The sequence below is a fragment of the Orycteropus afer genome, unplaced genomic scaffold, assembly GCF_000298275.1.
Source record: "Orycteropus afer afer isolate SDZICR_OR568_19922 unplaced genomic scaffold, OryAfe1.0 scaffold00067, whole genome shotgun sequence".
Taxonomy (NCBI): Eukaryota; Metazoa; Chordata; class Mammalia; order Tubulidentata; family Orycteropodidae; genus Orycteropus; species Orycteropus afer.
Window position 1 is genome coordinate 5,315,059 of NW_006921654.1, and position 15,868 is coordinate 5,330,926.

General features: G+C 41.0%; 1 protein-coding gene across 1 annotated transcript in view; it reads left to right on the forward strand.

Moving 5' to 3' along the window:
* The window catches only part of TANGO6 (transport and golgi organization 6 homolog), a 251,235-nt gene that overhangs the window by 214,514 nt on the left and 20,853 nt on the right, over positions 1 to 15,868 (forward strand). The window contains exon 17 of the mRNA XM_042780884.1: positions 10,164 to 10,277. Coding sequence (XP_042636818.1) covers positions 10,164 to 10,277 — 114 coding nt within the window. The remainder of the gene's footprint in view (positions 1 to 10,163; positions 10,278 to 15,868) is intronic.

Consider the following 15,868-nt stretch of genomic DNA (forward strand, 5'->3'; position numbering starts at 1 on the left):
TCACGCAAATTCTTCTGCTAGTTGGGGTTTAGTCCAAATCTGCATCCTTTCCTTCAAGGCTCAGGGGTCCAAGATTATCTTCTGTGTCTGTATTTATTGGTTTCCCTTTTCTTTGTTGAAGAGGGTCTGTGCAATCCTTCTGCCTAGTCTGCCATCTTGCCCCGCCTCCTTCCTATCAAAACATTATTATTACATTACTATGTTAAAGGTGTTTTAGTGTATTTGGAAGTGTTTCTTTAATGTTTTTATGCATGGAAAAGTACACTATATACTATATACTGAGACAAACAACATATTGCATTGGGCAGATCTGCTGCAAAAGACCTCTTTAAAGTGTTAAAAAAAAGAAAGATGTCACTTTCAGGACTAAGTGTGCCTAACCCAAACCATGGTATTTTCATTTGCCTGATAATTCATGAGAAAGCTAGATAATGAACAAGGAAGACTGAAAAAGAATTGGTGCCTTTGAATTATGGTATTGCAAAGAATGTTGAATATTCCATGGAGTTCCAGAAGAATGACCAAATATGTCTGGAAAGAATGCTACTTACAAGTGAGAATAGCTGGACATTGTTTCTCGTACTTTGGACATGATCTGAATCCTGCATCTAGCTCATCATCATCTGGCCTCTGGTTCTTGGACTTGAACTGGTAGCCTGCCATATTGCCTGTCAGCCTTTGATTTCTCAGCCTCTGAAGCTAGCAGCCTGCTGTACTGCCTGCTAATCTTGGGTTGTGTCAGTCCCTGAAGCTAAGTTAGTCAGCAGAAACCTCCAGCTTGACATCTGACCCACAGACTTGGGACTTGCCACCCTTTACAACTTTGTGAACCATTTCCTTGAGATAATTTTTTTTTTATCTCTCTCCGTCTCTTTACATATGTAAATATATATATAAAAGCTTCACTGGTTTTGCTTCTGTAGAGAACCCAGCCAAAATAGTACCTAACTTAAGAACAAATATTACTTAAAGATAGATTTAGTAATGGAACTTGTTTGTAATCTGGTGACTGCCTATATATAATATGTTTGTACAACATTCAAATCACATAACACCCTGTTTCACACAACATAATGTGGATGTTAAGTGACATGACTATACGTGATAAATAAGTAAATAATATAGTATGTAGTATATTACACAATAATCAGTACTATAGAAAAAAAAAAGAAGAGCAGAGTAAGAGTGATCAGGATTGTAGTGATGGGTGAAGGGGCAGTTGCAGTGTTAAATAGGATATTGAAAGTAAGCCTCATTGAGAAGGTGACATTTGAGCAAAGACCAAAAAATTTTACTTTTCTATATTAAGATTTTTCTTTAAGGAGCACTTTGGCCTTGAAGGGGGCTAATGATGACAGTGATGAGGATGATAAGTAGCGAGGAAATGAAAAGAGCAAAAGTAACCAATGTCTGGAACAGTTTACCAAATACCTGCAGTGTGCTAGGCCCTTTACTAGGGGCTGGGAGTACTGAAACTTACATCACCTTGCCTTTTGGTCATGCATAATTGATTACTACAATTATAGTCTATTGTTAGAGGTGCATGGAGTCAGACTTGACTTGATAAAGATATCCTGGAGGAGGAGACCTTTAGAGTTTACTTCGGAGAATGAGTAGAAATTAAGTAGTTCAAGAAGGCAGAGGTGAATATTTGAGCAGAGGGAGCAGCTTGTGTCAAGGCACCGTGGTATAGAACAGCCTGGCATGCTTAAATATCTCTAGAAAGATCTAAAAGGCTGGAGGCTGAAAGGGTAATTAATGGCGGGCACTGGGGCAAGAGAGACAGGTAGGGGATATATCATGAAGGGCCTTGTTAGGTTTTTGGCTTTTTGGTCCAGAGCAAGAATCAGGCATTAGTTATTAAGCCTTCAGAAATGGAATGTGAATAGATAGTGGGCTGTTTGCCTTCCGTGGGAGCTGACATGAGGAGAAACACCATTTGTGACTCTAAGCCCTTCCTTCTGTTTCAACCTTAAAATCAAGGGGAACACCTCAACAACAAAAAGACAATCCAGTTTTTAAAAATGGGCAGAGGACATGATCAACCTTAAAATCAAGGGGAACACCTCAACAACAAAAAGACAATCCAGTTTTTAAAAATGGGCAGAGGACATGAACAGACAGTTCACCAAAGAAGCCAACAAACACATTAAGGAACACTCCTGTTCATTAGCCATTAGAGAGATACAAATCAAAACAACAATGAGATATCATCTCACCCCAGCATTAATAGCAAAGTTGAAAAAACAGAAAACAACAAATGCTAGCGAGAGTATAGAGAGACTAGAACCTTCATACACTGCTGGTGAGGCTGTGAAACATACAACTACTATGGAAAATTGCATGATGTGTCCTTAAAAAATTAGAGATAGAAATACTATATGATCCAGCAATCTATAGAAGTAAGAGCTGTGACTTGAAGATATATGCATACCCATGTTCCTCATAGCATTATTCATAATAGCAAAAAGATGGAAACAACCTAAGTGCCCATCAACAGATGAATGGATAAATCAACTATGGTACATGCACACAATGGAAAACCATGTGCTGTTAAAGAATAATGATGAATCCTGAAAATATAGATGAACCTGGAGGACTTTATGCCAAGTGAAATAAGTCAGTTACAAAAGGACAAATATTGTATGAGACCACTTATAAAAAGTCAAGAGAAGTTCTATATATGTAGAAAGAAACATTCTATGATGGTTACCAGGGATAGGAGGAGATGGGAGGGAATATCATTAACTAGAGAACAGATAGACATGTATTAACTTGGGTGAAGGAAAAAGCAATATACTGTAAGGAGAAGGTCAGCACAGTATGACCAAGGCAAAGGAAGACACTGGGAGATGCACAAGATAAAGGCAACAAAGGTAAATACTATTACATACACAATCCTGCAGTAACAGTAATAACAGTAATCTACGAGTGGATACATAAGACGTGCAACCTGAACAGGTGTGAGAAGGTGAATGGGACTATACCCACAAATATATATATAGGTTTGACAGAGAATATTTCTACATATTCTACAAATATATCCAGCTATATAGTAGAGCATACAAGGGGCAAAGTTATAATAACTTCTTGGTCGTAACCAAAAACTTTGAGGGAATGAGTCTCAGGGGACATCTAGGTCACTTGGCATAACATAGTCCACAAAGACAATGTTCTACATCCTACTTTGTTGAGTACCGACTGGGGTCTTAACAAGCTTGCCAGTGGTCATCTAAGATGCAGCTATTGTTCTTTCCCCATCCAGAGAAGAAGAGTGAAGAAAAAGACAAAATGAAACAGTCCAAAGGACTAACGGACCACGTGAACCTGAGCCTTCAGGATCCCAATACCGGAATTAGATGGTGCTCAACTACCACTACTGACCATTCTGATTAGGATCACGATAGAAGGTGCTAGATAGAGTGGAAGGAAAATGGGGAACAAAACTCAAAATCATGAAAAAAGTCTAGGCTTATTGGTCTGATAGAGCCTGGTGGAACCCCTGAGACTATGGCCCTTAGACACCCTTCAAGCCTGGAACTGAACTCAATCCCATAGACCAGCTTCTAGCCAAACAGTAGGCCAATAAAGTGAACAGTAACAGCAGGGAGGAATGCACTCCCTAGAACAATTCACCATACAAGACCAAACAGACATTTGCCCAAAAACAAAGCTCAGAAAGCAAGAAGGAAAGGATGAATGGAAAACAGGGAACCCAGGAAGGAAGTGGGAAGAGTGTTATGTTGTGGGGATTGCAATCAATGTCACAAAGTAAAATGTGTGTAAATTGTTGAATGGAAAACTAATTTGCTTTGTAAATTTTCACCCAAACCACAATAAAAAGTTTTTTTAAAAAATCAAAGGGAAGAGCTTGGGGTACCTGTTGCTGGCAAACCCCTTGTCCAATGACTCTGACCCACTTCTGAAGACTTGGACTGTTTCTGTAACATCAATCCCAGTAGTGTTCGTGATTATTAATAAACTGTGAGCACATGAAGGAAAGAATCAATCTTTATTTACCTTTTCATAACCCCTAACATATATCACAGTGCTTGGCATATAGTGGGTGTTCAGTGTTTGTTGACAGAATGTTGAATGAAGAGCAGGTTAAAGCTGGCTGGGAAGACTAGTTATGTTTAATATTAGTAGTACTAACACGACTTAATACTCTTCTGAATGCTTTACATATGCCCACTGAGCCAATCCTTTCAAGGGAGCTGAGGCACAGAGAAATTAACTAATTTGCCAAATTCAAACATAGAAAATAGTTGGACTGCAGTCTGAATACAAGCAGTTGCTTCCAGCATCCTTGCTCTTAACCACTCCCCTGTATTATTGTTTTCAGTTTATTTACAAAATTGCCTTTGTGCCTTTGAAAAGGAAGAGAATTGCCATATGAGAAAAGCTGCCAACAGGAAGGGTCATGTAGCTTTGCCTGACTAGAGCTTGCTTTCGGCAATAGAACTTCAGAAAGTAATACATTCCCTCGGATTTGGAAAACCAGGTGTTTCCATCCCACATCATTTCAGTCTCTCCTTGAGATGTTCTTTCTTTGGTAATGTCCCACACTTAACTTGACATCAGTGCCAAACCATCTGCCTTGGGCGGACAAGTTTTAACATGCTTGGACACCTGTCAGTCTTAGGGTGTCAGCAGTTAAGTCCTCCTATAGTCAGATGCAAAGGAGCCCTGGTGGTGTAGTGGTTAAGCAATCAGGTGCCGGCCAAAAGGTCAGCAGTTCAAAACCACCAGCCCCTCTGTAGGAGAAAGATGTGGTAGTCTCTTCTGTAAAGATCACAGTCTTGGAAACCCTGTGGGGCAGTTCTGCTCTGTCCTGTAGCATCACTGTGAGTCAGAATCAACCTGATGGGTATGGGTTTAGTTTCGTTCAGTATAGTCAGATGATTCCTGATCCATGCACATGAAAAAATAGGATGCTTGGCATGGCTCTTAAATAATTCTTAATTTATATTGAGCACTTATTCTGTTCCAGTTACGGGCCTACAGCTAAGCTATGTGCTAGGTACTGGGGATCCAGATGTGAATACAGGCAAGTCCTCATGGAGCTGACATTCTAGAGAGGAAGGTAGGCAGTAAACAAGTTAACAAATAAATATATACTGTGTCAGGTAGTGGTAAGTGCTAAGGAGGTAAATCAAGTAAGGTAAGGGGCATGAAGGGAGCTTGTTATTGTCTGAACTTAGATGAACAGAAAAAGCTTCCCTGATGAGTGACATTGAGCAAAGACCTGAAGGACTCAAGAGGCTGATCCAGGGTGATACTTGCGAAGAGGGAGTCCAGATGGAGGGAGGAGCAGGCATAGAGGCCAAGACAGGTGCTGGAAAAACAAGACCAATGTGGTTTGAGTGAAGTGTGTTAGGGGAAAAATAGTTAGAGATGGTGTCGAAGAGATGGTGGCCAGTCCAAAAGACAAGGGAAAGGAGGGAAATGATCTAACTGATGTTTTAAAATATTAGAATGACTTTTGTGACAATTCTTCCAGTATCTCAGGAAAGCTGTTAAAGACTTTTGTAATCTCAAAAATGCTTAGCCCCAAAGTATATCAGTGGAAGAGGAACTTTAACTTTGGGGAAATTTGTCTTTGGCTGTAAACTGAAGGAATTCTCCCTCATAAGCATTGCATATGCCAGGGATCGTGCCAGAGGATACTGATAAAGAACTCAGTCTCTTCCCACAAGGACACCTCAGTAGAACAATGAAACCCAGAGGAATACATAAATAGTGGACTAGAGTGATACGATAGAGTAAGCATGGAGTATGGAGGTAACGTGGAGCTGAGGCCACACAGACTTGTTAGGGCATCAGAAAGGTTGCACTGATCAGGTTAGTTAGTCAGGCAGAGAAAGAGAAGTGTCATCTTTTTTGATATAAAATTGAACCAACTGTGGCCACTGTAGGCTTCACTGACGTCTGATCTGTGGGGTCATCAGTGCCCTTCCTCTGTAGCTGTAGCTCTTGGGCATCTGAAGAAAGCTATCCGAACTGTTGGGTGGTCCAGATTTGGGCACTTCCTGTGCCGTGGTGGTGCCTGCTGATAGGGAAGGAATATAATGTGCTAGCTTATTCCTTCTATAATCACTGTACTGGGAATTCAGGTTTTTCTGTTGATGTCAAGATTTAACATGTTTTGTGAACTGCTGTATGAAAAGTGAATTTGCTCCATAAACTTTCACCCAAATCACAATAAAAAAAAATTTAAAAAAGATTTAACATGTTTCAAGAGCATTATTATTTTTCCCAGTTTCTCCTTGTTCCTGTCAAAAGCTTTGTTGCTTCAAACTAAATCTTTATAGGCTCTTTCATCTTTATCACTCTCTATGAGAAGTAAACATGATTTAAGTGAACCACAGTGAGAGGCCCTTCCTAGGTACAGAAAATAAGATGTGCCCCAGGTGACAAGTCCATGGAACAATGTACTTTGAATGTGGTGCCCAGAATTCCACATGCCTGAACTTTGAGGTCTGATGCAAAGCTACTGCCTCGGATCCCACTGAATGATCTGAAGTTTCACCAGTTTTGCCAACATCAGTGCAGATTCCTAAGTGACAGGGGTAATGAAACTTGAGGATACATAGACCCCTCCGATGAAGACTTAGGTGGGTGTCCTGGAAAACACCAAGGAAAGTAGCCATCATGGTTAAGGGAGCAAGTCGAGGACATATGAATTAGAGGTCACGCTGCCTCTGCTGTTAGGATTTTTTAGTTTACAAAATAAAGGGACAGACTGTCTAGTTTCAGGCAAGATAGCAGACTAACTGAATTTTAACAAAGGAAGCTTTAGGAAAATGGATGAAGATGCAGTTGGAAAGTAGAAGCCATGTTTCCTTGATACATACCTCAGCCCTGGTACTTTCTCTCCGGGAATTTTCCAAAATTGTTTTTTTTGGTAATCTTGCAGCTTGTATTATCATTATTTATATAGTCCTAATTATGCTTTGTGTGTGCCAGCTGTTTGGAGACTCATGTTTTTCCTTCTTTCTGTTGGCTCCCGTCATGTGTTAAATTGCTTAAACTGAGCTTTTAGTATTTCCAAAGCAATCATGATTTTTCTCTCTGTGTGCCTTTCAGAAGTGGATATGATTTATGTAATTGATCCATCAAAGAGGAAACCCTCCATAATATGGTTTATTAGAATAGGTGCATTGACCTTTGGTGCAGGTGACATGAAGATTGCATAGAATGGGTTTCTGCCCTCTGGGGGAATGTAAAACAGAGAATGGAAATATTACACCAATTCATAAATTAGTAAAGACCTTACACCATTTGTGTATCTGTGGGCCAAGCCTTTTAGAGGTGGAGAGCAACACTGAGTGTGCCCTTGGGGTTGGAGGTAAGATAGACTATCCATGAGAGTGACTTGTTGAAACTAGATACATGGAAGAGAAAAAATCATCACCCAGCCTTCCTGCTTCTAGGGTTTGATGAGGGGGTCTCTGCCACACTGGCCTGCAGGATAACAGCATTATAAGTTGGTTGTGGGAATTTGACTTGAACAGAAAAAAATTCTTTCATTTTTCCTGTTCTTATATCAGAATGGGAGTCCCTGGGTGGCACAAACAGTCAAACACTCAGCTACTGACTGAAAGGTGGTGGTTCAGATCCACCTGGAGGCAGCTAGGAAGAAAGGCCTGGTGATCCACTTCCCAAAAGTCACAGCCGTTGAGAACTCTGTGCAGTGCAGCCGTGCTCTGGAAGCACACGAGGCCACTGTGAACTGGAATTGACTCAGTGGCAACTGTTTTTTTTTTTATTATATTATTATTATTTAATTTGGATAATATCTGCAAGGCCATATTAAAATTCTGATGTCTGACCATTATACACTTCATAGGATTTGGTGCCAATGACAGAGGTGTTGAGTAAGGTTCATGAACACACTTCTTTTTTCAAGTTTCTTCCTGTTAGTCCTGGATGGCTGATTGCAGATGGGCTTGGTACTGCCTTGTACATAAATCAATAACAGCCTGTGGCAAGCAGGAGGCCATTCTAGCTGATCTCAACACAGGTTGCAATAACCAGCCAGCTCCTCTCTGAGGCATACCTTCAAGATGGCAGAGGGATTTGAGAATTGACCTTGAAAGGAAAAGTCCTTTTCCAGCCAGGATGATCTGCTTATTTTGACTGTGGAATTAGTACCCAGCAGCAGTCAGAGCTGGGAGCCTTGGTGGCATAGTGCCTAAAGCACTTGACTGCTGACCAGAAGTCTGGTGGTTCAAACCCACCAGCCACTCCTTGGAAGGAAGATGGGGCAATCTACTTCCGTAGTGATACTGCCTCAGAAACCCAAGGAGGGGTTGCTGTGAGTTGGGTCCAACTCGACAGCACTTAACAACAACAACAGTCAGAGCTGGCCTTACACTGAGAGCAGAGGCAGAAGCATGGCCCATTCAGCAGAATGTAGAGAACAGGGCTGGCAACAGTCAGACACTGAAAGGGTTCTAGGCCAGCGAGCCAGATGTGGAAACCTGGGCCCAGAACTAAATGAGAAGGGAAACAGACAAAAACTCAGGAACATTCATTCTGTCTATTCCATGACCCTGGCCTGGCTCTCACACTTTGGTTTCGGACTGAACAAGCTGAACTTTTTTGTATGTCAGGAAGGACTCAGACCTAGCTCCAACTTGTTTCTCTGATTTCAGCTCTTACCTTGTAAATACTAAACCTGCAAGTAGAGGTAGCTATTATATTGTTGCCTCTTTGGAGGTCACCCAAGGAATTCCTCCTAGGACTGAATTGCTTCTACCGTTAATGCCAGAGGCATGGAAGCCTTTGCTGGCCTTGGGGTCAGGGTGTCCTGGGTCAAAGGCAGAAGCAACTTCCTGAGTCTTATTGAAAAATAGACCCTGAAGAGTTGAGCTTTTCTGGGATTTCCCTTCACTTGCAAGTTACAAGTTTGTCTAATAGATGTACAACTCGATTAAATGCCAAGGCATCACAGATGCAATTATATTTAAAAACAAGCTTCTAATCTCTCTGCCATCACTGATTAATTAGACACTTTGAACTATGCCCAACTGTTTGAAAGCTGTGAAAAATACAACCTGCATGGTTAAAATTTCCACACAAGCTTATTTCTTCATTTGTGCCTGTATTCTTTTTTTAAAACCTTTCTTTAAACATAATATCTACATTTCCAAACATACAATCTGGCTATTTTCTTATCATGGTTAGAAATCCTTCCACCGTTGGCCAAGAAATACACTCACCCAGTTTTAAAATCAAATAGCAAAACTATGTAAGAGACCAACTAAATAATTTAGGCTTACCTTCAGATTGTTGCTGCCACTGGTCACACTCTCAAATTTTTTTTTTTCTCTTTAAATCTTACACAAATGCCTCAGAAAGGTTTGTTGTTAATGGTTTCTTTTTATTGAGGTTTTAGAATACTTCTGAGCCTATCAGGTGTGTGTGTGGGGGTTAGTTTGGGGTGTAGAAACTGCCTCATTCTGTGACATATAATTATTAGCTATATATCTGGCACCATGTTTTGCAAGTAATTTCCAGTCTGTCTTTTCAGGTAAATTACATTGAAAGGCCTACTTCACAAATGAAGAGCCCAGGCAGGGAATGTCTAAAATCGGCCCCAGCTGACTCACACTGACTGTACACTAGATTGTGGGACCGGGAAGTCTGGTCATGGTGAAGAAAATCAGTTTAAATATTTTTATATCCCTGGCTTGGAACTTTCATCAGTGACACATTCATATTCATGACGACCTTGAACTTCGAAGCCTGCTTACCTAAATTTCCATGGTCCTCAGTTTCTAGAAAGAGCTTTGTTTTGGACTGTCTTTTCTTTCTTTAATATGATGTCCCCAGTTGGGGACAAGTAACACTTCTTCCCACTTTTGAAGACATATTCCTATTGGACTTCACCTTTTTAAAAATAAATATAATTTATACATGTTCCTTCCCACTCCCTAATCTGCCCCCTGAATTCCAAACCAGATTTTGCCCTTTTCCAGAAAAGCCAGACTGAATCAAGATCTCTCTTTATTGAGAATGAGGAAACTCTCCACCCCCTTTGTATGCCAGATTGCTCTTGATGAATGTGAAGAAAGCAGAGCACAGTACAGTCGAAAGGCTATCGGTAATTGTACGATCCTGATTGTTATTGACTTCTTCTTCCCTCACCCTCCTAGGTAACAACTTGCCTGATTGCTGTGGCTAAAACAGATCATGAAGTTCAAGTGCGCAGAGCTGCCATCCATGTGATTGTGCTGCTGCTTCGGGGACTTAGCCAGAAAGCTACTGAGGTAAGGCAGTCTCTCCATTTGCAACTTTTATACCTCATTGTCCTTTGTCTGTTTACTAGACCTTTCACTAGCCCAGGCCTCAAACCTTTCCCTAGATGGACTCATGCTGATGCATCAGTCAACAGGGATTTTGTAGCAGGAAGATTGCATCTACAATCAGAGTTCCTATTTCCTCTGTCACATTAGGTAAACTACATACTAACTAGGAGCTCTGGTGATGTAGTGCCTAAGGCACTTGACTGCTTGGAAACCCAAGGAGGGGTCCCTATTAGTTGGGTCCGACTCGATGGCACACAACAGCAACAACAACATACTAACTATGAGTAGTGCCTAAGGCATTTGACTGCTAACCAGAAGACTAGTGGTTGAAACCCACCAGCCACTGCTCGGAAGGACGATTGGGCAATCTACTTCCATAGTGATACTGCCTCGGAAACCCAAGGAAGGGTTGCTATGAGTCAGATTCGACAGGACGACAGTGAGTTTGGTTTTGGAGTTTACATACTAACTACTGCAGAAAGACCAAAGCACAACACCATCTTATAGATGTAGGCTTGGAATCCTGGCATTCTCCTTGGAGGAGCAGGTTCCAGGGTGAGTTACTGGAAACACACTAGCCATGTCTCCGCAGTTTGAGCTTTAATAACTTGCCTTCCTCACTCATTTAATTGTTCATACTGAAGTACTAAAAGACCTCATTTTAAATGTTTCCTTTCTATCAGTGAATTCCATCCATAAAATTTTAGTTTCTGCATAAATTAAATATTCTTCCTTCTCTTAAGTGGGAGAGGCTAGATTTCTCCCCAGGGTGTGGTCAATGCAGGAGGAAAGTATATATGTCCATATATGTGCTGAGAATGAGTGACCTCTAAATTAATTTTCTTCTTTATTTTAATGGAAAGTTGTTCCCAGTTGAATTTATGGAGATGATTTGCATTAATAATTTACTTACTAGAATTCACAGTGCTAGGCTGTGGCTGACACATCAGTATCTAACTAAATAAGAGTGATTTCTTTGTCAGGCAAACAGGCTTTATTCATGCTACCATTTCGCTGTATCAAGTTCTTGACACTATTTTTGTACAAGCTTAAACTCATTAATTATCCCCTTCCTCCCCTACACATACACATTTTCTCTGAAATATCTACTTGCTATTGTTTCTGGCCAGCAGCTAGACCATTGAGATTCCAAATGGCTACATCCCTGGGCTTTATTCTCAGCTGCATGTCTCTCCTTCCTGATCTGCATTGTGTAGGTTTAGGTTTTGTATTGAATGTGTTTATCTGGTAATAAAGTGTTCAGCTGCAAGTTATTAAAACCCCAACTGTAATGGTTAAACAAGTAGGGGTTTGTTTTTCTTACAGGAAATCTAGGTAGGTGGTGGCTGGCATTGATCTAGCAGCTCAGTGTTATCTGGCCCAATATTTCTGCAGTCCTCATGGCCTTTGTCTCATGGCTACAAAATAGTTGCTGTAGCTCTGGCCATTGCAACTGATTTAAACTAGTAAGAAGGAGGATGGAAAAATGGCAGCCCTTTTGTTCCTTTTTGTGGGGAAAGAAAATAGTTTCCCAGAACCTTCCAGCTGACTTCCTTTTTTTTTTTCTTTTTTAATTTTTATTGTGATTTGGGTGAAAATTTACAGAGTAATTTGATTTTCCATAGAGCACTTCGTACACATTTGGTCTCATGATATTGACTGCAATTTCCCATACTGTAGCAGCTCTCTTCCCACTTCCTGTCCATAGTTACCTCTTCCCTGTGTCCTTCCCTCCCAGGCACTCCTGCCCTCTGAGTGATCATCCTGTGCATACACTGCCCTTCTCTTCTCCCATGATTGAGCTCTCCAAGGAGTGTATATACTGGTCTTTTATTGGACTGGAAGGCACAGGAATTCAATTCCAGACCTGAGGGGCAGCTAGGGCCTATGGTCTCAAGGGTTTCACCAAGCTCTATCAGACCAGCAAACCTGGTCTTTTTTTTAAAAAAATAATTTTGAGTTTTATTCCCCATTGTTCTCTCACTCTATCCAGGATCTCCTACAGAGATCCGCCTCTCAGTGGTTGACAGTGGTAGCCTGGCACCATCTAGTTCATCTGGCCTCATAATCATATATAGGCTGAGGATCACACAGTGTACCAGTCCCTTGGGGAGTCATTGTTTCCATGTGTCTTTGGTTTTTTTCACTCTTCTTTTCTTTGGACAAGGAGAGACCCATCGTTGCATTTAGATGGCCACTTGCAAGATTTTAAGATCCCAGTCACTATTCACCAAAGTAGGATGTAGAACAATGTTTTTGTGTAGTATGTTATGCCAATTGAGCTTGATGTTTCTTGGGACCATGGTACCGAGCCCACAGGTCCAACTACTCATTCCCTCTGTGTAGCTGGCTGTGGCCAAGAAGTCACCACAACCTTGTCCTCTGTCAGCTCTACTGTTTACCTGGACATTCTTACAGAACATACAAATATGCTTATAGAACCATCATCTGCCAACCCTATACATGGTCACGGGCACACTCCCCCCTGCATAGACATACCTGATCGTTCAGCCTGTCCCCCCATCTTTCCACTCATATATCCATGTTTGCCATCACTGACAGCGCAGTACTATATGTGCAAAAGGGTTCATCTTTGTTGTTTATATCTCCCATGTACCTCTCTATGTCTTCCTCTTCCTCAGTGCCACTGTATTGATCACTCACATTTGGTGCATTGCCCTTCCCTTCACCCAAATCAATACTTGTCTCTACCTATCTAGCAGTGTTCCCTCCTTCTCCTCCCACCCCTGGTAACCAACAAAGAAAGTTTCCTTCTATATATAAACCTTTCCTTGACTTTTCACAATAGTGAACTTATACAATATTTGTCCTTCTGTGGTTGACTTATTTCACTCAGCATTACGTCCTCCAAGTTCATTCATGTTATGCAATGTTTTGCAGATTCTGCGTTATTCTTTATGGTTGCATAGTATTCCATTGTGTCTAAGTACCACAGTTTGGTTATCCATTCTTCTGTTGATGGGTATCTAGGTTGTCTCTATCTTTTTGCTATTGTAAATAGTGACTTCCATTTTATTTCATTGGCGAGAACAGTCTTACATAATTTTTCCTGCAAGATAAATTGGGAATGTATTTCACTGGGAACGTTTCTATTCTGAACAAAATTGAATTTTAGTTAATCAGGAAGATGCCAAGAAATGAAGAAATGGATATTATGTAAGCAATTAACAGTGTCTGATGCAAAGAGGAGGGGAAGGAGGATCATGAAAACTCCTGTAGCAATAGAGTTGTAACTGGGAACACTCACCCAGAGGCCTTAGGGGTTCCAGGTTATTATCCGGGATCTTGATGAGGGTGATGAACATATAGATCATAACTCAGTATTCACATAATCAAATAAATAGCTATAGGGTGCACACAATGCTTGTTGAGAAGCTGATGTACAAGAGGTATAAGAAAGGGTCAGTGTTTTTCATTCATTGTCAATGTTATGTAAGATGTTAACAGTAGGGAAAGTGGGTGAGGGGAATGTGGGCACTCTCTTCATAGGCAGTCCCTGGGTTCCAAACATTGAATTTATAGACAACTCCTACTTGCCCTTTAGTATTATGTAGATTTGCCTCCCTTTAAAATGATTGAACCTACCCCTGTTCACAACAAATTCTTCATCACAATCACCTTCACTTGCTGCATGTGCAGCTTTTAAGTCATTGAAAAGGCTTTGAACCTTTTCTTACATTAACCAAGCCAAACTCACTGCCATCAAGTGGAGTCCAACTCGTAGCAACCCCTCCTTAGGTTTCCGAGGCGCTGTCTCTACGGTACTAGATTGCCTAGTCTTCCTTCCCAGGAGTGGCTGGTGGTTTTGAACTGCCAGACTTCTGGTTAGCAGTCAGATGCCTTAGGCACTACGCCACCATAAGAACTGTATACACCTGTTCCGACGCACCTACAAATTCCACTTAAAGACAGGAGCAGATCTCATTTGTAACCTGGGAACTGACTGTACTATCTTTGCAACTTTCTGTAAATCTAAAATGATTTCAAAGTAAAAAAGTTTATTTAAAAATATAAATCATGACATTGTTTTAAAAATCTACAAAACTCTAAATGTACACACACTTAGTAAGTGTGTTTGTATATTGAAGCACAGCAAAGTGTCCAGTTAGCAAAGTGAGAGAAAAAATAGAAGGAAACTCTTACCCAGTGAAAGCAACACTAGTACTAAAATTATTTGTGACCATGTAAGATTTTTGTCACTTTCACAAAGTCATGTGAGTGAAAACTCTCTCTCCTATTCTCCAAACCATCTCTAGTCTGCACTGACTGAAACTTAGAAATTGTGCTTAAAAAAAAAACAAAAAACAAACTCACTGCCATTAAGTCGATTCCAACTCATAGTGACCCCCTTTGGGTTTCCAAGGCAGTAAATCTTCACAGAAGTAGATTGTCCACTCTTCCTTCTGTGGAGTAGCTGGTGGGTTTGAACCACCAAGCTCCTGGTTAGTAGTCAAATGCCTTAGGCATTACACCACCAGAGAGCCTTAGAAATTGTGCTTTATTGTTGTTATGTGCTGTTGAGTCGGACCTGACTCATAGTGACCCTTCCTTGGATTTCCGAGGCAGTATCACTATGGAAGTCCTTCTGAGGAGTGGCTGGTGGGTTTGAATTGCCAGCCTTCTGGTGAGCAGTTACGTGCCAGGAGTTACCAGAGCTCCTGAAATTGTGCTTACTCAGTGAATAAAAAAAAGGAAATGGGATGGGATGAATGCTGATTCCTCTTTCTGGTGCATCTTGAGACCAGGTGTGTTAAATCTTGTACTCTTAGGTGTGATTATAATCAGGGGCACTTTTATGAGAAGCGTAGCTAACCACAAAGCTTTCAATCTGAGATTTCTCTTTATTGCTATTTTACCCCCAGCAGCAAAAATGAAAATGCCACTTTGTTGACCAAGTTTTTTTTTTTTTTTTTCCTTTCTAATCACTGACTCTCTAGCCAGAGAGGGCCAAGAGATAATAACGAGGTTTTGGTGAATTCTCTGTTGCTGGTAGATGTGCCAGCCAAGGACTGTGGTTATGACAGCTTGAAAAAGAGGTAGACAGTTCGTTAAGAAGAAGAGGTTCAGAAAATTGGGGTCAGAAGAGAAAGCCATCACCATCCCCACCTCACGAAGTAATTTTTCCTCTCCCATTTGAAGAGCTTTGTGCTGTTAGCACAGTATCCACATGGCAGGCAAATACTGCATTCACTTTCTTACTGAACAAAGTTATTTCCTCTGCTTAGCCTCGTTTTGACCTCATGACCGTATCTGTTTGTTAACTCATTCCCAAGTATATCCTAAAGCCTAGTGGAAGGCAGAAGGAACACTCTCTATACTCTGTTCTTTGTGTGTGTGTGTGTGTGTGTGTGTGTGATTTGGGTGAAGATTTACAGAGCAGATTCACTTTCCATACAGCAGTTCACATACACTTTGTCTCATGACATTGACCACAGTTTACCACAATGCAACAGCTCCCCTCCCACTTCCTCCCCATAGTTACCTCTTCCCAGTGTCCATCCCTCCATGCACTCCTGCCCCCTGAGCTGTCT